This window comes from Fundulus heteroclitus, chromosome 14, assembly GCF_011125445.2.
Source record: "Fundulus heteroclitus isolate FHET01 chromosome 14, MU-UCD_Fhet_4.1, whole genome shotgun sequence".
Lineage (NCBI taxonomy): Eukaryota > Metazoa > Chordata > Actinopteri > Cyprinodontiformes > Fundulidae > Fundulus > Fundulus heteroclitus.
Window position 1 is genome coordinate 3,750,220 of NC_046374.1, and position 25,048 is coordinate 3,775,267.

At 43.2% G+C, this 25,048-nt stretch overlaps 1 protein-coding gene and 1 long non-coding RNA gene across 2 annotated transcripts in view; one reads left to right on the forward strand and one right to left on the reverse strand.

Annotated features, from left to right (window-relative positions):
- zanl (zonadhesin, like) overlaps positions 1–25,048 on the forward strand; it is an 88,795-nt gene that overhangs the window by 25,075 nt on the left and 38,672 nt on the right. The window contains exons 29-41 of the mRNA XM_036146082.1: positions 98–342; positions 587–735; positions 943–1,071; positions 3,681–3,819; positions 4,074–4,215; positions 13,753–13,949; positions 14,250–14,388; positions 15,634–15,750; positions 17,939–18,063; positions 19,101–19,246; positions 19,449–19,592; positions 19,885–19,992; positions 22,609–22,778. Of these exons, the coding sequence (XP_036001975.1) occupies positions 98–342; positions 587–735; positions 943–1,071; positions 3,681–3,819; positions 4,074–4,215; positions 13,753–13,949; positions 14,250–14,388; positions 15,634–15,750; positions 17,939–18,063; positions 19,101–19,246; positions 19,449–19,592; positions 19,885–19,992; positions 22,609–22,778 (1,950 nt within the window). The remainder of the gene's footprint in view (positions 1–97; positions 343–586; positions 736–942; positions 1,072–3,680; positions 3,820–4,073; positions 4,216–13,752; positions 13,950–14,249; positions 14,389–15,633; positions 15,751–17,938; positions 18,064–19,100; positions 19,247–19,448; positions 19,593–19,884; positions 19,993–22,608; positions 22,779–25,048) is intronic.
- On the reverse strand, positions 12,809–13,048 carry LOC118565641. The gene is made up of 2 exons (XR_004932488.1): positions 13,006–13,048; positions 12,809–12,933 (listed from the first exon to the last, which is right to left on the reverse strand). It is a non-coding gene; the product is annotated as an uncharacterized LOC118565641 (long non-coding RNA).

A 25,048-nucleotide genomic window follows, 5' to 3' on the forward strand; every position in this document is an offset into this window, starting at 1 on the left:
TTTCTGTGCACTTCTACATTTAGAATAAATTATTTATGTTGTATATATCACTTCAAAGATTCTTGTGAAGTGTAGTTTGTCAATTTCTTTTCCTTAGGTACATCAACATGCATAGCATCTGGAGATCCTCACTACACAACCTTTGACAAACACAAATACAACTTCATGGGCAACTGCAGCTATCTGATGTCTGCACCCTGCAATGACACAAGTCTGCCATACTTTGAGGTCCATGCAGACAATGAAAACAGATATAACAGACCCACCATCTCCTATGTCAAGGCTGTACATGTATATGTGTTCATGATGAAGATATCCATTCTCAAAGGTGGAACTGTGCAGGTATGAAATGGTCGGAAGAAATAGGAATTAACATGATTGTTTGTTAGTCAGCTGGAGCATTGTTTGACATGTAATTGAATTCAACATTTCTCTCATTACCAAAGAGAAATTTCTCTGTTAATGCTTTCATTGACTAAAACCGAGGTAATAGATTTAGTCATTGTAAAAGTCATGTTTTAGTGACAATTCTTTATGCTTTGAGTCCCTTTTATTGGTGTTTTGCTCACCTGCTTTTTCTATACAGGTGAATGGGACCAATGTTAATCTTCCAGTGAATCCAGCCCCTGGCATTTCTGTCTTTAAGTCAGGAAAACATTACACCTTGTCCACAAACTTTGGCTTAACTGTTCGCTATGATGGAAACCATTTCATGGACATTAAAGTGATCAAGGAGTGAGTGATGACAACACATGGCTCCTTTTAGTTAGAAGACACTGTGGTTGAGGTTATGTCATAAATTAACTAGAGACTGTTTATGGTTCTCAAGTCTCGTATTCATGGACATCATCAAGCATCGTGGCAAAACTCAACAATCATCTTACAACGTTTTAGAGTTCTACCAAACTATTAACAGGATATTTTGTGTGATTTTCTGTGCAGCTATGAGGATAAACTGTGTGGACTGTGCGGAGATTATGATGGAAATACTAAAGACGACTTCCGTAAACCAGATGGAAACTTGACAAGCAATGCAAATGATTTTGGGCACAGCTGGAACACTGATCCAGAGTGAGTACTGAACAATAAAAACAATCCCTAAAACCAACATATTCTCTTTCCTCTAAGGTTCTAAACTGACAAGAAATGAAAAGAAATAATACACAGTCCAGTTTCAGGAGTCTTTTGCAAACTCTGTGCTACTCAGACCTTCTAGTCTTCTACTTACATCCTATTGTGCCATATTTATTGCATTACATTGTTTTACAATTCTGCCCTTAATGTAATGATCAGAGGCAGGGGACCCAGAAATCAGCCAGACCAGCAGAGGTTTCTTTAAAAAGAAGGATTTTAATAACAGAAATCAAAACAGAGACAAAAATCCAAAAAAACCTGTTGTAACAAAAATGGCAGAAAAAACAAACAGTCCAGTTGTGCAAGCAGGGCAGGAACAGACAGGACAGGATGGCTCAGGTTACTGGAGACAAAGGGGGTCAAAAATCCAAAAGCAAAAAACAGAATCTTGCAGGAGGAGACTCACCCATAACTCAACAAGACGACCTGGCACTGATGTCTGGTCTCAACTGTTTATATGGAGGAGGAAGCAGGTGGAACCGGTCAGAGATGATTGCAAGAGGGGTGGAGTAAGGCAGGTGTGCAGAGTGGGTAATTAGACCAGACATCAGTGCAGAAGATCAAAACAAGAAATAAACCAGAAACCAAAGCTAAAAAGCTGACAGGACAAGTGGACAGAAACCACACCAAACTTACTGAGAAACGAAATCACTCTGAAGTAAAAACCTAAAACAGAAAATAAAGCTAAGACTAAGACAGATTACAAAACAAGATAAACTAACAGTAAATAAAAACCCAGACAGGACACAAACTCAAAGCAAGCAGACAACCTAAAGCAGGAGAGGAAAATGACTCAAAAATAAAACCAGAACAGAAACCAGAATATTACACTTAAAGGTAGAGTCACTGTTTTTTTCCTGAAATTTAGGTAACAAACAACCAAGTCCCTTTTTGAATAACTGTGCATGCCCGAGACCATCTTACCTGCTCTCCAACTCACGTGAAAAAAAACTCTCCCAAATATAGTCTGGTCTTATTTCTTTCGTCTGAGGCCTTCCTCTATTCATTAACTTGTAAGAGAGTTTTCTTCTTGAGACTATCAGCCATTTTTAAAGTATACAGTGAGAGCAGCGGAGTAACAATGAACAGTAAAATCAATGAAAGCTTTGGTGTTCAGTACCTCAACACCAAAGCTAACTGACTGCATAAACACCAGAAGTGCGCATGTACAGCCAGCAAGTGGAAACTAAAAAGGAAGATACATGCGCATTGGCGTTACGCAAGCGCGTCACAATGATTGTCATGTCGGACAACCAATAGATAAGGCATTATCCCCAGAGCTCAAGGGTCAGAGGGGGTGAGGCCAGGACCAATTCTCTGACCAATCCGTGTCACTCAGACCGAATGGCAGTGATTGGTCCTGAGTATTTACAGACCTACACCTCTCACAGAGGTCTAATATTGTTTGTATACTGAATACATAATGTATTGACTAAAGGGCAGGAGTGGCGCAGAGGTTAGGGAGTTGGCTCGTTGCCGGTTCAATCCCCCGCTCTGACCATGTCAGTCGTTGTGTCCATGGTAGACACTTCACCCTGGGGCCTGGTGGCAGCAATGTATAATAATAATAATAACTAAACATCATTGATCTCACAATGGAGAAATTCACCTCTGCATTTCAACCCATCCCCTTGGAGAGCAGTGGGCTGCCACTGTGCAGCGCCCGGGGAGCAATCTGGGGTTAAGGGTCTTGCACAGGGACACAGAGGGCGGGCTGTGGGGATCGAACCGGATACTTGCAATCTTCTCAGAGCGCAAGCACACTGCTCTAACCACTAGGCCACCACTCCCCAGTATGCCAGCCTCACCTATGTCAGCCTAACATAGCTCACCACTGTCATGGTGTGAATGTGTGTGTTTGAATGGGTTAATGACTGACTGTAGTGTGAAGCGCTTTGTGGTCCTCAGACTACTTAAAGCGCTATACAAGTACAAACCATTTAGTATTTGACTACTCTCAGGCTGGAAGGAACATTTCACCAATTATAAGAAAAATTGTTTCTCAACAGGATTACCAATTATAGCTTTAATTGTAACATACTTACAGTTACTGTGAAAATGAAAAAAGGATTAAATCCCTTCAGTCAATTCAACAGTTTTACTTGTAGAAAACTGGTGGATCTTCACCAGATCACCAAGAGGATCTACCCTGATGTTCAAAGACACCCACCACACATTCTACTATGCTGTTATTTATCAAACAAGGATGAAGCCAACATTTCAAAACTTTGACAAAATCTAAGAATACCACTAAAAAACCATTCATACATACAAAACAGGCAAACCTCTAAAATGTAAAGTACCTCTATCCTGAGTATGTCTTTACATCAGAGTCTCTTCCCATTCAGTAAGAGAAGCTATGTCTTTACAGTTTGTACTTTTTACTTCCACTTGTGCAATCGAAACGATTTCCAACTCTAAGTTCAGGACTATTCCATTGAATCAAACGTAGTTTGATCAAGTACAATTCATTAAATTTATTTCAATGCAACTCAGTTCAATTAGCCAAATAAATGTTAAACAATGAACCTAACTTGTGTTGACAGGTGTAATAAGAAACCTAACACCACTATTCCTGGATGTGATCAAGAAGAGGAGGAGCTATATGAGAGCTCTGGATACTGCGGGATCCTGCTGGACAAGAATGGACCCTTCGCTGCGTGTCATCCCAAAGTCAACCCAAATGTATGTAGTGACTCCTAGGAGCTTTTTATTTGCCAGCAAACTTTCCAAGTATTTATATAAATAATGTTGAAAAAAAATCGCATGTTATAAAAAGCCATGTAAGCAATATCACTTATTGTATGAGGATATCTACTTTGTAAAACTGTGTTTAATGAACACTGGATGATTGCTGGTGCTTTCTGTGAAAGACTTGGACATTAGATCACAGACACCATTCAGCATGCTAACTCGGCAAATCAATTATATGTCTTCAGAATTACTTCAGGGACTGTGTGTTTGACTTATGTGAATTGGATGGAGCCAAACCCATTCTATGTGAAGCTATTGAGGCCTACGTCAATGAGTGCCAGGACCGTGGGGTTAACATCGGACCCTGGAGGAATGACACATTTTGCCGTGAGTATTGGCTAAACTGTGGATGATTTCATGAAGGTTAGAATGAAAACTGTGGAGGTTTATAATGGTCAGTTAAATTACTTACAAGTGAAATATGGTTCATACAAAATGTACTTTACCAAAGCTTCCAGTAACTCATTAATAACATTACTTAACTAGTTTCATTATTTGACCTGGTCAATCTCACAAAGGTTTTGGTCTTGGTATTCTGAAGCACTTTTATATAATCGTTGGTCTACTGCATGCTCTTAAAAAACACTTTAGGAAATGGAAAAGGTGGGCAACAGTTTAGTCCCCAGTCCAATGGTTCGTCTGAGAAGCATGACCTCAGGGTACAATGTGACTTGAAGAGAGTTTCATCTTGAGACTTCATTGTTTTTAAAGTAACAGTGAGAGCAGCGGAGTCCACAATGAACAGTAAAATCAATGAAAGCTTTGGGTTCAGTACCTCAACAGAAAGCTCTGACTGCATAAACACCAGAAGTGCGCATGTACAGCCAGCAAGTGGAAATAAAAGGAAGATACATGCGCATTGGCGTTACGCAAGCGCGTCACAATGATTGTCATGTCGGACAACCAATAGATAAGGCATTATCCCCAGAGCTCAAGGGTCAGAGGGGGTGAGGCCAGGACCAATTCTCTGACCAATCCGTGTCACTCAGACCAATGGCAGTGATTGGTCCTGAGTATTTACAGACCTACACCTCTCACAGAGGTCTAATATTGTTTGTATACTGAATACATAATGTATTGACTAAGGGCAGGAGTGGCGCAGAGGTTAGGGAGTGGCCGTTGCCGGTTCAATCCCCCCGCTCTGACCATGTCAGTCGTTTGTGGTCCATGGTAGGACACCTTCACCCTGGGGCCTGGTGGCAGCAATGTATAATAATAATAATAACTAACATCATTGATCTCACAATGGAGAATTCACCTCTGCATTTCAACCCATCCCCCTTGGAGAGCAGTGGGCTGCCACTGTGCAGCGCCCGGGGAGCAATCTGGGGTTAAGGGTCTTGCCACAGGGACACAGAGGGCGGGCTGTGGGGATCGAAACCGGATACTTGACATTTCTCAGAGCGCAAGCACACTGCTCTAACCACTAGGCCACCACTCCCCAGTATGCCAGCCTCACCTATGTCAGCCTAACATAGCTCACCACTGTCATGGTGTGCATGTGTGTGTTTGAATGGGTTAATGCCTGACTGTAGTGTGAAGCCGCTTTGTGGTCCTCAGACTACTTTAAAGCGCTATACAAGTACAAACCATTTAGTATTTGACTACTCTCAGGCTGGAAGGAACATTTCACCAATTATAAGAAAAATTGTTTCTCAACAGGATTACCAATATAGCTTTAATTGTAACATACTTACAGTTACTGTGAAAATGAAAAAAGGATTAAATCCCTTCAGTCAATTCAACAGTTTTACTTGTAGAAAACTGGTGGATCTTCACCAGATCACCAAGAGGATCTACCCTGATGTCAAAGACACCCCACCACACATTCTACTATGCTGTTATTTATCAAACAAGGATGAAGCAACATTTCAAAACTTTGACAAAATCTAAGAATACCACTAAAAAACCCATTCATACATACAAAACAGGCAAACCTCTAAATGTAAAGTACCTCTATCCTGAGTATGTCTTTACATCAGAGTCTCTTCCCATTCAGTAAGAGAAGCTATGTCTTTACAGTTTGTACTTTTACTTCCACTTGTGCAATCGAAACGATTTCCAACTCTAAGTTCAGGACTATTCCATTGAATCAAACGTAGTTTGATCAAGTACAATTCATTAAATTTATTTCAATGCAACTCAGTTCAATTAGCCAAATAAATGTTAAACAATGAACCTAACTTGTGTTGACAGGTGTAATAAGAAACCTAACACCACTATTCCTGGATGTGATCAAGAAGAGGAGGAGCTATATGAGAGCTCTGGATACTGCGGGATCCTGCTGGACAAGAATGGACCCTTCGCTGCGTGTCATCCCAAAGTCAACCCAAATGTATGTAGTGACTCCTAGGAGCTTTTTATTTGCCAGCAAACTTTCCAAGTATTTATATAAATAATGTTGAAAAAAAATCGCATGTTATAAAAAGCCATGTAAGCAATATCACTTATTGTATGAGGATATCTACTTTGTAAAACTGTGTTTAATGAACACTGGATGATTGCTGGTGCTTTCTGTGAAAGACTTGGACATTAGATCACAGACACCATTCAGCATGCTAACTCGGCAAATCAATTATATGTCTTCAGAATTACTTCAGGGACTGTGTGTTTGACTTATGTGAATTGGATGGAGCCAAACCCATTCTATGTGAAGCTATTGAGGCCTACGTCAATGAGTGCCAGGACCGTGGGGTTAACATCGGACCCTGGAGGAATGACACATTTTGCCGTGAGTATTGGCTAAACTGTGGATGATTTCATGAAGGTTAGAATGAAAACTGTGGAGGTTTATAATGGTCAGTTAAATTACTTACAAGTGAAATATGGTTCATACAAAATGTACTTTACCAAAGCTTCCAGTAACTCATTAATAACATTACTTAACTAGTTTCATTATTTGACCTGGTCAATCTCACAAAGGTTTTGGTCTTGGTATTCTGAAGCACTTTTATATAATCGTTGGTCTACTGCATGCTCTTAAAAAACACTTTAGGAAATGGAAAAGGTGGGCAACAGTTTGCAGTAGTCCCCAGTCCAATGGTTCTGTGAGAAGCATGACCTCAGGGTACAATGTGACTTGATGGAAGAACATCTAGGGTTTCATTGTGTTGATAAGAAAAGCGATAGTCTCGTCTTCCCTCCACTTCTGTCACACTACCATCACAACTGCTGTCCCCACGGTGCCCAGGCAGAAATAAGCTCTGCTTTATTTTTATTTAGTTATGCCAACAGGAGTAGGGCAGAGTGGAGCCTGGCAGTGAGAAATAGGGTTGGGGGTGGTGTAAAAGGGCCTAAGGAGATATAAGGTCATCAGTTGCGTGCTGTCCTCCTGTTTCTCTGTAGTTGAGATGAGTGACAGGATATGGATACAATTTCTCTGCATTTGTCTGTTTGACCGATGTCTTCTTACCACCAGCGGCAGGACAGGAGTGGTACTGCAATTTTTCCTCACAACGTCTTCATTGGGGCTCTTTTTGAAAAATGGCCCCTAACAAATGAAAACCCAAAAGCCCTAGCCATTGGTTTGCTCAGGAAAACCAAAGCCTGAGACTTTAAATTGAAACGGGCCAATTGTAACTTGATGGAGCAACATTAAGGATTTCATTGTGGTGATAAGAAAAGTGACAATTTTCTTCTCCATTGGTGTTAACATGAATTCTTTCACACTTCAAGCATTCTATGTATTGTTGGTGGCATGGCAGCAGTCCCTCATACTGAGCAAGCATGAAGTGACAGTGGAGAGGAAAACTCCCATTTAACAGGGAGAAAAACCTCCAGCAGAACCAGGCTCAGTGTGAACAGTCATCTGCCTTGACCGACTGGGGGTTACAGAAGACAGAGCAAAGACACAGAAAGCACAGAAGCACACACTGATCCAGAAATCCTTTAATATTATATGGTAATAGCGGATCATCTGCCTCCCCTGAATGATGTCACAGCTAACAAAACGCCAGACCAGGTGTACCCACTATGACGAAAAAAATGACAGAGAACAAAAAGTGAAAAGTTGAATTAACAACAATGCAAATTGGAGAATAGTAGGATAAAGCATAGTGAGAAAAATAGACCCTGATGTCCTCCAGCAGCCGCAGCATAACCACAGAGGTAGCTTCAGGGTAACCTAAGCTACTCTAACTAGAAGCTTTTTCAAAAAGGAAAGTTTTAAGCCTAGTCTTAAAAGTAGACAGAGTGCCTGCCTCATGGACCAAAACTGTGATGAATTTAGGAGGACCCAAGAAATACCCGAAAACAAGTGAGTACAAAAACAATATCAGTCTTTATTTTGACGCTGGCGGCTCGGTCCCTGGTTCGGCTCGCACTCTGCGACTGGCCGCTCCTGAAGGCAGAGTCGCAGGTTAGTGACCAGCAGATATTATCAGGCTTGTTAGAGAGAAGTGAGGTCACTAACCTGGACGTGCTGAGGGCAGAACTCTGACTCCTTGTTACGAAGGCGTCCGAGAGGGGGTTATCCAGGGCCCTTTGTCCAGGTCCAGTCCAGGTCTTTGTCAGGGGGAAATCCGTTTAGCTCAGGCAGCGGTCTCCAAGGGGGAATCCAAATAGAGCGTCCAGGTCCAGGTCCAGGTCAATCCAGAAAGCACAGACAGAACAGGGGGCAGGCGAACTCGTTTTACTCACGGACAGGCTGGGGTCAGAAACACGGTGAGGCAGTCCAGTTCTCTGAGGCTGACAGGCAGGACCCAGGCAGGCAGACAAATCCAAAAGGGGCAGACAGGTTTTCAAAAACAGAGGCAAAACAGGTCGAGAGACTGACAGGCAAACAGGAATTCAAAAAGAAGGCTGGAAGCGCTCACCGTGTGGCTAAAGACGTTCTGGCACTGGAGACTGCGAGGAGCAGAGCTTTTAAGCAGCCAGGGTGGAGAAAGACACAGGTGGGCTGATTGCAATCAGCAGCTCCAGTGCCAGAAACGTTACAGAGCCCCCCCCCCCTCAAGGGCGGATTCCAGACGCCCTTAAACGTCTCTAAGAGTACAAAAGAAAACTAAATAAAAGTCTGACCGGGCGGGTGGAGGGGGCTACAGGCAGGAGGGTCAGGAAAAAAAAAAAAAGGAAAACAAGAGTCCATAACAGAAAACAACCCTGGGAAGGGCAAAAACCAACTAACTGAAATGCTTTTAAACCAATCTCTAGAACAGAGAGTCTGGTGGGCATCCTGGAAGACGGCCCCGCGAGAAACGGTCTCCGGAGGTCGTCCCGGCGGACCGTCCGGTGGACGGCCCCGGTGTGACAGGCTCTCCGGCGGACGGCCCCGGCGTGACAGGCTCTCCGGCGGACGGCCCCGGCGTGACAGGTTCTCCGGCGGACGGCCCCGGCGTGACAGGTTCTCTGGCGGACGGCCCCGGCGTGACAGGCTCTCCGGCGGACGGCCCCGGCGTGACAGGTTCTCCGGCGGGCGTCCAGGAGGCCGTCTACGGAGCAGGAACCTTGGAGGCCGGCGGCGGAGCAGGAATCTAGGAGGCCGGCGGCGAGGTCTGGGGAGAGGCAAAACAGAACCCGGCGCCGGACTACTGGGTACGGAAGGCGCCAGACTACAGGGTACAGAAGGCGCCAGACTACAGGGTACAGAAGGCGCCAGACTACAGGGTACAGAAGGCGCCAGACTACAGGGTACGGAAGGCGCCAGACTACAGGGTACGGAAGGCGCCTGGTTAGTGGCTACAGGCGGCGACGCCTGGTTAGTGGCTACAGGCGGCGGCGCCTGGTTAATGGCTACAGGCGGCGGCGCCTGGTTAATGGCTACAGGCGGCGGCGCCTGGTTAGTGGCTACAGGCGGCGGCGCCTGGTTAGTGGCTTCAGGCGGCGGCGCCTGGTTAGTGGCTTCAGGCGGCGGCGCCTGGTTAGTGGCTTCAGGCGGCGGCGCCTGGTTAGTGGCTACAGGCGGCGGTGTCTGGTTGACGGCTACAGGCGGCGACGCCTGGTTGACGGCTACAGGCGGCGACGCCTGGTTAACGGCTACAGGCGGCGGTGCCTGGTCACTGGTTCCCGGTGCGGGAGCCTGGCTACAGGCGACCGAAGAAGGAGCCTGGCTACAGGCGACCGAAAAAGGAGCCTGGCTACAGGCGACTGAAAAGGGAGCCTGGCTACAGGCGACTGAAAAAGGAGCCTGGCTACAGGCGACTGAAAAAGGAGCCTGGCTACAGGCGACTGAAAAAGGAGCCTGGCTACAGGCGACTGAAAAAGGAGCCTGGCTACAGGCGACTGAAAAAGGAGCCTGGCTACAGGCGACTGACGAAGGAGCCTGGTTACAGGCAACTAACGAGGGAGCCTGACTACAGGCGACTAACAAGGGAGCCTCACTACAGGCGACTAACGAGGGAGCCTCACTACAGGCGACCGAAGGGGAAGCCTGGCTACAGGCGACAGAAGGGGACGCCTGGCTATAGGCGACTGAAAAAGGAGCCGGGTTACAGGCGACTAACGAAGGAGCCTGACTACAGGCGACGGAGGAAAGAGCCTGGTTACAGGTGACCGACGAAGGAGCCTGGCTACAGGCGACTAACGAAGGAGCCTGACTACAGGCGACGGAGGAAAGGGCCTGGTTACAGGCAACCAACGAAGGAACCTGGGTACAGGTGACAGAAGAAGGAGCCTGGCTACAGGCGACTAACAAAGGAGCCTGGCTACAGGCGACTAACAAAGGAGCCTGGCTACAGGCGACTAAAGAAGGAGCCTGGCTACAGGCGACAAAAGAAGGAGCCTGGCTACAGGCGACTGACAAGGGAGCCTGGCTACAGGCGACTGAAGGGGGAGCCCGGCTACAGGCGACTGACAAGGGAGCCTGGCTACAGGCGACTGACAAGGGAGCCTGGCTACAGGCGACTGACAAGGGAGCCTGGCTACAGGCGACTGAAGGGGAAGCCTGGCTACAGACAACTGAAGGGGGAGCCTGGCTACAGGCGACTGAAGAGGAAGCCTGACTACAGGCGACTGAAGGGGGAGCCTGGCTACCGGCAGCTAAGGTGGGAGCCTGGCAACAGGCTGCTAAGGTGGGAGCCTGGCTACAGGCTGCTAAGGTGGGAGCCTGGCTACAGGCTGCTAAGGTGGGAGCCTGGCTACAGGCTGCTAAGGTGGGAGTCTGGCTAAAGGCTGCTGAGGCCACAGGATTACAGGCTACAGAGGACACAGGACTACAGGCTACAAAGGCCACAGGACTACAGGCTATAGAGGCCACAGGACTACAGACTACAGAGGCCACAGGGCTACAGACTACAGAGGCCACAGGGCTACAGACTACAGAGGCCACAGGGCTACAGACTACAGAGGCCACAGGGCTACAGACTACAGAGGCCACAGGGCTACAGACTACAGAGGCCACAGGGCTACAGACTACAGAGGCCACAGGGCTACAGACTACAGAGGCCACAGGGCTACAGACTTCAGGAGGCCCCGGGCTACCGGCCTCAGGAGGCCCCGGGCTACAGGCTTCAGGAGGCCCCGGGCTACAGGCTTCAGGAAGCCCCGGGCTACAGGCTTCAGGAGGCCCCGGGCTACAGGCTTCAGGAGCCAAAGTCAGACCCTTTGCCACCAGGAGTCTCAGGATCAAACCCTGGAGGATCTCAGAAAGAGACATCCAATAAAGTCTCTCCCAGAGTTGGCTGTCCATGAGGGCAAAAAGGGGTCTGGGCTTAAACACAACATCGAGAGGCTCAAAGACTCCAGGGGGCCACAGTTGTTGCATCCTCTTCGGAGGCCCGGGGTGTCCGAAGAATGAAGAATCCACCTGAGACCCCGCACCACAGTTCAGCGACGGATCCCACTGTGTTGCCACATCACACATCTGCGACGGACCCCTCTGGGTTCCCACGTCGGACGACTGCGACGGACCCCTCTGGGTCCCGATGTCGGACGTCTGCGACGGACCCCTCTGGGTTCCCACGTCGCACGTCAGCGACGGACCCCTCTGGGTTCCCACGTCGCACGTCAGTGACGGACCCCTCTGGATTCCTACGTCGCACGTCAGTGACGGACCCCTCTGGGTTCCCACGTCGCAGGTCAGAAGAGGCGGGTCCTCCTGGACCACCTCTCTGGACTTCACGGGAGACGAGGCATCGGCCGGATCCTCAGGGCCAGACTCAGGAGGCGAGGTATCGGCCGGACCCTCTGGGACTGGTTTAGGTCGGCTGTAGAAAGCCTGGAGGGCTGACCTATAATGTCCCTCTACCTCTCTTAATTTCTCCTCCAGTCCCTCTGAATATTGACAGAGGAGAGCCTCTCTGAGGCGTTTAATAATGGGGGCAAACGTCCTTATTTTACTCTCCAGGGCTTTATGGTCGGCTTCTACAGCGTCACTAGAGGGAGCTGTGGGCAGATCAGGATAGGGAAGTGGAGGACTTCGGTCCGCAGGACAGGAAGCGGCTGAAGAAGCCAGAGGGACGGTCGGCAGAGGCTGGGGCTGAACTGGCCCGGCTGACCGCTCCTCAGAACAGCTGGAGGCCTGGTCAATAAGCCGCCGTCTCCTCCTCCGGCGACGGGACGGCGGACCCAGCGGGGATGCCGATTTCTCTTGAGGAGACGGGATCGATTCCAGAAATAGGACCACTGACGGAGTAAGTGGAGGCAAAGCAGGACATCACATATGCTTGATCGGACCGGTCTGAAAAGAATGAGGAAGGTTGCAATTCGAAATGTGTCTCGCACTGTGTGGGAAAAGCCCTGCAATGTTCTGGATCACCAGAAGACATTGCCGGCGGGGAGAGTCGGGGCTCTGACGAGGACGACGTCACCGGAAGTGACGGAGGGCTAGAGGAAGCGGCTTGCGGAAGTGGAGGCTGCGTGCTTCCCCGACTTCGAAGATGGCCTAGAATCTCCGAGACGCCTGCTTCTAAAACAGAAACGGATTTTTCTACCCCCGCGCGCCACTAGGTTTCGGGTACAGGGTCCATGTTTGGCCAGAACGTACTGTGATGAATTTAGGAGGACCCAAGAAATACCCGAAAACAAGTGAGTACAAAAATAATATCAGTCTTTATTTTGACGCTGGCGGCTCGGTCCCTGGTTCGGCTCGCACTCTGCGACTGGCCGCTCCTGAAGGCAGAGTCGCAGGTTAGTGACCAGCAGATATTAACAGGCTTGTTAGAGAGAAGTGAGGTCACTAACCTGGACGTGCTGAGGGCAGAACTCTGACTCCTTGTTACGAAGGCGTCCGAGAGGGGGTTATCCAGGGCCCTTTGTCCAGGTCCGGTCCAGGTCTTTGTCAGGGGGAAATCCGTTTAGCTCAGGCAGCGGTCTCCAAGGGGGAATCCAAATAGAGCGTCCAGGTCCAGGTCCAGGTCAATCCAGAAAGCACAGACAGAACAGGGGGCAGGCGAACTCGTTTTACTCACGGACAGGCTGGGGTCAGAAACACGGTGAGGCAGTCCAGTTCTCTGAGGCTGACAGGCAGGACCCAGGCAGGCAGACAAATCCAAAAGGGGCAGACAGGTTTTCAAAAACAGAGGCAAAACAGGTCGAGAGACTGACAGGCAAACAGGAATTCAAAAAGAAGGCTGGAAGCGCTCACCGTGTGGCTAAAGACGTTCTGGCACTGGAGACTGCGAGGAGCAGAGCTTTTAAGCAGCCAGGGTGGAGAAAGACACAGGTGGGCTGATTGCAATCAGCAGCTCCAGTGCCAGAAACGTTACAAAAACTGTGTAAATATACACAGAATGTAGTTTAACAAAGTTTATCACAAAGCTGTTTGGTTTACAACTATTTACAAAAGCACTGTTGTGATTTCTATAATACGGTCTAAAGGGGGATCCCAGGCTAGAAATTAATGTTTCATGTGTGATCTGCTTCGTATTTAATGCATTTTTCCTCTATTTGGACTATATAGTTGACCCTAGCTTTTTTTCTTATCCATAGCACTGAACTGCCCTCCTAACAGCCACTATGAGCCCTGTGCTGACCCATGTCAAGAGACATGCTCGGGAAAACCTTCCTCCTGTAGTGGACCATGCTCTGAGGCGTGTGTGTGTGACCCTGGTTATGTCCTAAGTGCTGGCAAATGTGTCCAGAAGAATACTTGTGGCTGCACATACACAAATGGCCAGTATTACCAGGTATGGTTATCTCGGCATAATAGGCCAACAGCTAATCCGGTGGAGTATATCCTGCCTATATTTGTCGACTCAAGTTGCTTGAGAACAATTTCCACAAATAAATATGTAATATTTAATTTGAAGGTTAAGTATCAATGTATAAGTCGATTGTTAATTTAGCATAAATACATATAACATATTACTCGAATTAACAGTTTGTCCTTGTCAAATTAATATTTGTTTAGAGAAAACCTAGCTCTCACAAACAAGCTGTATTAGATTCTCAACTTTTAATTTTTGTTTGTTTTCTTTTTGTTTCAGCCTGGAGAAGAGTTTTATGTGGAGAATTGTAAGCTGAAATGCAGATGTGATGCGTCATTAATAACCTGTGAGGTTGCAGAGTGTCCCCCAGTGCATGAGTGTAAAGTCCAGGATGGCGATCTTGGCTGCTATCCCACTGGTAAGTTCACATATACAGAGAAGGTAAATAAAAACAACATTCACAAGTTTAAATAGTGAATGTCTTACTCCCCAAACATAGCCTCTTGACATGCGCTAGGTTACTCCAAGGTTTGAGGTATTGTCTTCACCAGATACACTGTGGATAGAGCCAGAGTCGAGAAAAATCTATTTTTGCTCTTAATCTGTACATAGTGATTTTTTTGGTCTATGGCAATTAACCTGACTTTAATGAGTTTAATGTGATTTAAATTAAGTTGCATTTGTACGGAGACCTTCAACAGCCCAAAACTGGGAGTTGGTTCCACAGGAGAGGAGCCTGATAGCTAAAGGATCTGCCTCCCATTCTACTTTTAGAGACTCTAGGAACCACCAGCAGACCTGCAGTCTGAGAGCAAAGTGCTCTGTTAGGAACATACGGGGTAATCAGATCTCTGATATTTGATGGAGCTTGATTGTTAAAGGCTTTATACTTGATTTAACAGGAAGCCAATGAAGGGAAGCCAAAATTGGAGAAATATGATCCCACTTGTTTATTTTCATCAGAACTCTTGCTGCAGCATTTTGGATCAGCTGAAGGCTTTGAACTCCAATATGGCTACCACATACGTGTGGTAGCCATATTGGATATTGATCTCCAACTTCCCAAGTCAGAACTCTGCCTTAAGGGTGTGTACTTGTATCTCCAACTGGGAACTTCAAATGTTTATACTTCTCAGTATTAATAAAAAGCAGCATTGACTATTCCAGTGTGTGAATAGCTTTTATTCTTCAGATTAAACTTCAAACTCTAGAAGACAAATAACTGTCTGATTGACCAATGTCACTTTGTAAAAAGTCTGTTGAAGAAAGTCAGAAGGTTGTGACTGTCCAACAAGCAACAGTGGAGAGAAATGTCTGCTCGCTAACCTCCAGCAGAAGATGGTTCAGTATGATCAGCCATTTACCTAACAAGATAGTAACAATCTAACACAGAAGCACTTGGCCAGGCATACTTCCTATGGGGGAAAAACAGAAACACTCAATGACAGTCATAACTCTAAATCTAGCATAAATAGAGAGGAGTAGGAGAAAGAAGCAGTGAATGCTAAAGACTTAGACCAGCAGCATAATCTAGAGATAGATCCTGATAACCTAATGTATTCTAAGAATCAATAACATACATTTTAAGCCTTACTTCCCTTTCATTTCTTACTGACTGACTGTTCAAGCTGTGGTTGTTTAAGTTATTTCTATGTTTACTCAGGTTCTCAGGACTGTGTGGTTTCTGGGGATCCTCACTACAACACCTTTGACAAGAAGTTCTACAGCTTTATGGGAACATGCACATACACTCTGGCCAGAACATGCAAGAACAACACAGGTAGGACCATTCACAACATGTTCACATAATTTATTATTATCCCAAAAACATTATATGCTCTGCATTCTTTTTGTATCTTTGTTAGTAAAGGAAGTTCCTGTGCATAAAAATCTAACCAAAAATGGATGAGCTATACACTTTGTTGTTAGGGTCACCTTTTGGTTGTTATTCAAGTTTCCCCGGTAGCAAAGGCTTTGAATGTTAGCGTGGAAAAATAAGCTTGTTATTAGTTTGCTTTTAAAGCAAGATGCTAATAGAAAGGCACTGATCTGCTGTAAAACAGAATGACAGTGGATGTTCTTTCAAAGAGCTCAATGACCTCTGAAAAAATATAGAATTTCACCCAAAACCTTCAGTGAGATCTGTCTACTTTTTCTGCCACAGAAAATGTTATTATAATATTAACATTATTATATTTGTATAGAGTTTTTAGTGAATGTGCTTTACTCTGAGAACGTCCTACACAGTGTGCGATTTGCAAAAAAAACAGAGGGGGGGATCATTTCCTCGATTAATCACATATTGTCGATAGGTAACTCGAGATTAATTGCAAATTAATTGTATGTTTTATCCTTTTATTTCTGAAAGTGTAATAGCCTGTTTGGGCATTTTATTATGCAATTTTGCAATAAATGACACTAATAAAATACATGCTTGTACAAAAAATATTTTTATTTTGTTATTTTTCAAGCACTTTTGAGAATTGTAATGAAAACATCCTAGTGACAAATGTTAAACTCTGGACTATAATGGCTAAATGACTAATCATGACGCCCTGATGTTTACACAATGTGTAAATAAATTTGTAAACAAATAGCATGCCGATATATTTTTTAGCCTCTTAAACAAAGATAGACATGGTATTAGGCATTAATAAAAATTTTACATTTCAATAAAGTCATAAGTTTTATTGTTCGTTTTTTCACTCTCTCTCTCACACACACATCTAATTCTGAGCTTTCACACCAACAATAACTTCTTTGAATGTTTTTGCTTGCTGTTTATATCCATGTTCATACAGTTTAAGCCTGGAAAAAGATTTTAAATATCCAGGTCATTCCAGTCTTACACTTTGCTTGCAACTGGGCAGGAGCTTAGTACCCTGAAAGAGACTGTTTAGCAACTGTTTAGTAACTCCAGATCCTTCGTTTGGCAATGTGATTCAGCCTTAGTTTGACAAATACAGAGAAAACAAATGAATAAGCATTAAAGTACGGTTTATGGGTTTGGTTTCTGCAATGTTATCAGCGTGTTAAAAACCAATCTTCAGAACCAATGTCTGCTCAAAATGGTGATCTGCACCAAGTAATCTACTTTCAGCACTTATCACCGGTTATTGCACCGTAAACTGCAGAAAATACACGCAGAGTTGCTCTGTCTGCCTTTCGGCTCCTATCGCGGAGGGATATTTCAGCTGGATATAAAGTGTCTAGTGCAGGCAGGTCTCTTAATAACCGCTGTTTCGTCACTTATTTTAGAGCCCAAATAAGCGATTTCACTTTCAGAAACGTGCCAAAAAAAAAAACGCAACCCGTGACTTATAAAATTTACAAGCGCCTTTAGAATAAAAGAAGCCCAAAGTCTCATTAATTAAACAGTCTTTGGCAACAGTGAGGACGGGTCTGTTTTGCTACAGTCTCTAGCACTCTTTAAACTACGGAAAGCGCCGAGGGTAAAAGAAACACAGTCCGGGAGCGCGGTGGGGGAAAAACATTAGGGAACGGTGTGTGTTTTGACGCGCAATTAACGGCGACAAAAAAAAAAAAAATAATAATAATAAAAAAAAATGTCGGCGTTGTGGTCTTACGCGTTAAAACTGACAGCCCTAATTTATATACATTTTTAAATTCAGACCGGAGGGGGGGGGGGGGGGAATGTATCCCCCCAGGGATAAAACATGAATGACCAGAGGGGGGGACGTCACAAGCAGAGGGGGGTGGACCAAATCGCACCCTGGTCCTACAGATCAAGTGTTTTCCTTAGCAACATAAAATGCTGCAAACAATCATTTGTTCTTTCCCCTGTGGAATGATGTGTTTTTGTTGCTCAGCATGCCTTAATATATGAGGTTATTGAAATTAATTTGTTAGCACTTTTTATGTGCAGCAAAATAAGCCAACAATCAATAAATACAGAATTGAGTACATCAAGTTCACTTGGGTGCTACTTGAGTATGGTCTTTGTACAGGTCCTTGGTTCTCTGTGGAGGCGAAGAATGAAGAGAGAGGAGCACCAGGCTTGTCCTACCTTAGAAAACTCTACGTCACTGTGAATGGAATCACTGTCATCTTGATGAAGGCCAGAAGAACTCTGGTCAGTGTAAATAGTAGTTTTGCATCGATTGTAAATATAGTTGCTAGTATTATTTTTGGAGAATGTAGTAACTCATAACAGACGTTTTCAACATTGACAGGGTTTGACACCCCCAAAACTTAACACTGCTGTTTACATTCTGTAACTAGATTCCCCGAACAGCAACTGTTCTTCTTATAAGAAGTATAAGTGTTAGTGTAATGTGTTTGAAAGCAGCACCTACCATCAATATGCATATTGGTGGAGGATCAATAAAAACTAAAACTTACACTAATACAGAGAATAAATAACTTGTCTCCACTTCTCACCAACTATATGTGCCTTCTCACTGGGTCTGTTATTCTTCTTGGTCACTAAATTTGCTTTTTATTTCTTCCTGTCACGTTGTCTTATTATTTTCCTAGTCTATCCCCTTGGAAGAGCAAGTGGCTCTTGGGACAGTCAACAACTGCTCTTAATAACGTTGGCTAAAATGATCAAGAATCAAATAATGTATTAAATGTACATATAAAAAAAAAAAACACATGTTACAGCAATTTTATGAAATGCTAGCATTTCATTTCCACAACAGAATTGGTCTAAAGGCACCAGTATAATATTTTTCATCTACATTTTTGTCATTTGGTTGAAATTTATGTGATTTTTATTTCATAATTTTCCACAAATATCAACATCCCATTGAAAAAAAAACAGCCGTTCTCATTCTGCAAATGTTTTTTTTAACGTTTTTTTTAGTAATAGTATTTTAAAGTCTAAAATAATAATAAAAAGACAAATGTCTTTAAAAGGACAACAACCTCCTGTAGTCGATATTTAACAAAAATTAGAAGTTGTCTTTTTTCAAAAGTTCATGTAACATTTGCTGCTAAAATGAGTTTACATGAGGTGGACTGAGAGCAGAAATTACCCTTTGGATTGGAAAGGTTGCAGACACTTGTCCTAAGTTAAACCAAACTGAAAATCTAAGTAGAAAAGAGATGTTTATATTCTAGTTCTGTTTGACTGGAACTCATTTTCTTCATCCAACCCTGTTGCAGGTCAACGGTGTACGCGTGGCTCTCCCTCACTCCCCCTCTCCTCTCATGTCCATCACTCTTGCTGGTCAGTACGTCACCTTGGAGACATCTTTTGGCCTGCGTGTGCGTTGGGATGGAAATCATTATGCCCAGATCTCAGTACCTAGGTTGGTATACATGTGTTTTTGAAAATTACAGGTAGAAATTTTACCACCACTGATGACCTAAAAGCTCACCAGCTGTGTTTCCAATGCTTCTCTCAAATAAACCAGAACTCGACAGCCCTCTGGACAAAATGCTGCTCATGTATAGTTAAATATGTTTTGGCTCATGTTCTTCCTTACACCTCTTTCCTTTATGTTGTTCCAGTACCTACTATGACCAGATGTGTGGTCTCTGTGGTGACTATGATGGGAACCCAGGCAATGAATTCACCAAACCAGATGGCACCCTGGTACCAAATGTTAATGACTTTGGAAACAGCTGGAAGACAGAAGAAGATGAGGATGACTCGTGAGTATCTGTTGACGTTCTGATCAGAGATTTTCTGATTTTCCCACAACTCTTCTTTGTTTCTTTGTGTACATTATAAAAGACATCAACAAAAGAATTAATATGATGTAGAAGCTTGTAAAACAGACCTGGCCATAAATTCTGTGTGGTGATTTAAAATGGTTTCTCAAAGCCTTTTTCCTGCTATAACACAGTGTATACATTTTTTTTCATCATATCCATACTGGTTTTGTTCATCATGTGTGAGAAGGTCTTTGCTTTAACAAAGGCAAACCAACCCTGATTTGTGTAGGTGTACCCCAGGCACAAAGCCGGACCCAGACTGTGAGCCCAGTCTTGAGGCTGAACTGGTGAAACCAGACAAATGTGGCAAAATAAAAGACCCTGCTGGACCATTCAGGTGAGACAAAACATTAAGCACCTTTTCATTCTCTAACTTTTTGACTGATTCACTAGAAGTCTAGATAAAAAAGCGAAATACAGCTAAAGGCTCTGTCTTCTGTTGTACTTTATGAAGCACCGCGGGAAAAGGAGTGCCTGGGCATCCTGTTTAGTGTTAATGTTAATCTTTGTAGTGCAAATCTTTTACCAAATCTTTATCTCAGCACGTAGTTCTTGTTCTCGGCAATGTCAGCAACCTGAACATTTTAAGTAAATACAATTATGTAATACTTTTATGCTTGCCTTGTAATCACAGAATGTTTAAAACTGAACTGACTGGATGTTTTGTTTTGAAATAGTGGGCCAAAGGCTTCTGCCGGATACAACCCCATTATGGCATTTATCGCACTGAGACAGAGATTACGTAACTCTCTTATCCTGTTTATGATTATACTTCCATCTTTTTGAAACACTGAACATGAGCATAGCTACAGTGACACATCCATGCACACACTTAAAATTTAAACTGTAGCCATAGAAATAGAAATGTAACAACTGAGGTGTTTTCTGTTTGAGTTGCAAAATTACACTCAGTAAAATCACAACACTCATTTGAAAAACATTACAAATGATAATGTTAAAAATGACTGTATCTAAAAAAGTTAATTAAATGTATTCATAAAAGTTAATTTCTAACTTAGTTCTCAATTTTTTTAAATTAATTACATTAAGCATCTAAATATACAATTAATTTACATCCATCTATGAGGTGCATCATGCACACACACTCCTCATACCTATGTCATGAACGACAGACTGATTCAGGACCCAGTATTCAGGCCGAACAAGCAGGTTTAATGGAGGCAATCTAAACAATACAGGGGCAGGCAAAACTCAGTGGTCAGAATTACAGTCCAAAAACAGTACACAAAAATGGCAGTCCAAAACAGGCAGGAATACAAATGGGATAAGGCAAGCTCCGATAATCCATAGGAAGAATCAGGTCAGCAAAACGAGTAAGCAGTCAGAACAGGGCAGGAAAAAACAGGTTCAGGGATCAGGCTGGCTCAGAAATGCTGGAGGCAATTGGGTAAAGTCGACAGGACAAACCAAAAGGGAATGGTGGACCAAACTCACCAAAGGCTCAAAAGACAATGATCTGGCCAAGTGCAGGAGACAGAGGCAGGTATAAGTAGGGGAGTGAGCAGGTGAACGGAGTGAAACTAATTACCAGAATGGGTGGAGCTGATCAGGGGGGAAAAAGTGGCTGGAAGAAAACTGAAGCTGATTGGATGGTGGACTGGTGAAGGGGAGTGACAGGAAGATGAAAGAATGCTGGCAGGTGAACTGAATAAAGGCTGGTGACAGAAGTGATCAGAGCAGGCCAGAAGAAACTGATAACGTAAAACAAAGTACAAAATCAAACCACATTAAAACCCAAACTATTCCATTAACCAAAACTAGTACAGAACCTAAACCTAAGACAGAATCGATAACATAAAAGAATCACTAAACCAAAACAGAACTTAAACTAATCCAGAACCAAAATCACCATAAAGACCAAACAGAACATAAGCAATTAATAAAAACCCAAATCATGACAACCTAAGGGCAAATTGAAGAGGGGAATTAACCTAACATGCAGGTTTTTGGACTGGGGGAAGTAGCAGGAGTACCCAGAGAGAAACCCTACATGTACGGGGAGAAGTTCTAAAGCCCAAGCAGAAAGGGCCTTCTTTCCTGCTGGAAGGCAACAGCGATGCATTCCATCCAAATGTAAATGTATTCAGGAGTCCATACCAGTTCAGTTGGCAAAGGGTTAATGCATACGCACATGATCAATAGATCATAGCACTACATTTCTACAATTGGCAAATATACAACAGACTTGTTGTGTGAATAATAAAACCATTAGCAGAACCCAAGTAAGGCAGAGTGATAAATGGCTCATGCAAATATAGATTATACTGCAGGTCCCCATTCTGTCTAAGACATTAATAATAAACAGTAAAACGTATCAAAATAATTTCTCAATACAAACTAGCCAAAAGGTTATGGTGCATTGTATTGCTGTATTAGTACCCAATATTTTTACCACTGCAATGACTTAATGTGGATGTAGGCATAATTGTGATGAGCTAAGAGCAGACAGGACAATAGCCCTGTGTCTGACCAATCAGAATCTTGCCAGCTGTCATGAGCAACGCATCCTCAGTTCACCATAACACTCATTTCACAAGAGAGCTCAGATGTCTAATCCACACATGACAAAAAAATTACAGAGATGTCTAGTTTACAGCATCACACCTTGCCTGACAAGCAATATGCAGCAGCACACTCCATGTGCAAAAATATTTATTTAATGCAGTTGGTATATTTATGTTTTATAAAGTTTTAACATGTTTTTTGATATATTGACATTTTAAAAAATTTCCCAAAATATTTTTGGTAACAACTTCTAGCTTTCCGATTATTCAAATGCTATGCTTGTTTCAGAAAATGAGTGCCCATCTCTGTGTCTCTTTTGTCCTGGGTTGTCGGACTTTACTTAGTTATTTTTCAGGAGAGTTTTTCAAATGTCCTCCTTAGCTCCTTAACTGTCTCTAAACTAAGCATATGTTTTTCTTTTCTTCAGGGACTGTGTCAGTGTCGTAGAACCTACCCCATTTTTCCAAAGTTGTGTTTTTGACATGTGCCAGTTGAACAGCCAGCAGCATGTACTGTGTGACCAGCTGCAAGCTTACACTGATGCGTGCCACAGTGCTGGAGCCAAGGTCCACCAGTGGAGGACACCAGATTTCTGTTGTGAGTTTTCCAAGAGAACTGTTGTCTTAAAATAAATATTTTGATGTGCCTCAGTTTTACTAAATGGATACATTGTTACACATGTGTTACATACTGTATGCTAAAGTTGAGTTTTTAAAGATTTTTGAAAAAAACCTTTAAGGTTCTGGAATTGTAAAAAGACAGCGAAGGGCACCTTTGTCTTTTTTATGCTGGGTTAACTGATTCCAAATGATTTGAATTAACTTTATCTTGTTTCTTTTCATCTGGAGAGTCAATAAGATTCCTCCCTTGTGTGATGCCACCCAAGCTGCAGTTTGGCTCTGTCAGTTTTGCCACTCCAGTTTCAATAAATTATTCATTAGGTTTTTTCATTTCTTAGCTGGTATCAGTTTCTGCTGTGAGACAGCGTAATCTGAAATGGATGTGAAAAGGTAGAGGTTAGAGACTTAATCTCACTTATTCTTTTTAGAATATTTACAATGTAGAGGATTTAAAAGTAGGCTAATATATTGTTAACTCTAACACTAATTTATTAACTGTAAGTGTTGCTACAATCTATTATTTATGTTAACATAAAAACTAAAACAAGTTTTTGATTCATAGTGTTGATATTTATGCAGATATTACTTGAGTGTAACCTGACTCTCACCAATGTGGAGCTCTGAAACAAATTCCATGTGGTGAGAGTCAGGTTAACTTAAGTGTGTTGCCTCAGAAGAGAAAAACAAATAAATGTAACCTGTGATACAGTTAGCCTCACAGGACACAATAGCTGAGGTCTTTTATTGTTAGTGAAAATGCAAATGAAACTTCAATGAAAACGTCTTCTATCTCTATACTTTTGTCCAAAAATTACAATATGGAGTTGTGCTAAACTTTGGTTTCCTTTGTAGTGTAAAATGTTATATAAATAAACAACTGACTGACCATTCATCTTTTGTTGCCAAAGACAGCGCCATAGAGATTGAAAAGAGTTGCGACACTCTTTGATGTCACCGCCAGGGCAGTCACGTGGTTCATGTAGACCGCTATAGTTCCAAAACATACGCTGGCTGTCATGTTCTTCTATGGGACAGACAGCAGCGATTGCGTTATTTAACGGTTAATACATATATAAACATACACCCTACTACTTTTTCAGCTGTTATTGCATGATTACATATTTGTTAATGTCATTTTTCCATTTTGAGAGGCAGGGTGACAACAAAAAGCTGTATATTACTTAGATACGTTTTACATTTTTGGAGGGAAAAGCTTATGTTCATGTTCGTATGGACAGAAGTACAGGCTAGAACGGCTCTAACTTAACTTTTCTTTTCCATATCATTCATGTGATGACAGATGTCTCATGATTTTCATTTTATGGCGACTGGGCTGTATTATTGATTACCGTGATTTTGCTTATAAATTCCCATTCAGCCATTAGCTTACCTTGGTGGTAGCGTTGGGTCTGCCGTGGTCCATTCAGCATTCGCCTAGCAGCTAGCTCACTTCTGATAAGTGGTCACCCCCAGACCACAACGTGAAACATGATCATGTTAAGACTAAGAATATAATTTTAATATTAAGCCATTCACATATTATCAAAAGCATTATGCTTATCTGTTTGGGTCTATAGGTAAGTGCAGAGCTATTAAGATTTTGCACTACGTCTTTGGGTTAACACACAGAGTAAGGTTAGCTGCAGAGAGAGTGATAGAGAACAGTGACAGGCAACACTCCCATTGGACTCTGCTGTTGCTTTTTGCTTTTTTGAGGAAGAACAGTCCATTCAGCATTTACACCCACTTTTTCTCATGAGGCACAAGTTGGCCACACAACAATGATAATTTTAATACTAAGCCATGCACAAAGAATCAAATATATTAAAGAATAACAACTCATTAAGCTTGGATGAATGATTCAAATATTGTTTAATAAAAAATACTGAGTGAGACAACAAGATGTGTGTGTGTGTGTATCAAACTGGAAAAACAAGAACAAAGTGAAGGAACAGGGAGGAATATTATAAATACATTTAAAAAAAATCCTCCACATACATCAGGCTTCAGAGTGCATCAGGGCTGAAGGGAAGGACAACATTAATAATAAAGGTATAAGCTGGCATAAGATAAAAATTAACAATGTGGAACAAAAAAATGCGAACAAGCATAAATAATATCAACAAACATACGTACAGTATGTGTGAACAAGAACAACAAATGTGTAAACAGGCGTTAAGAACAGGTATCGTAACCATTTTTTTTGGGGGGGGGTGGGGCGCTCCACTGAAACCTGTGATGGCCACA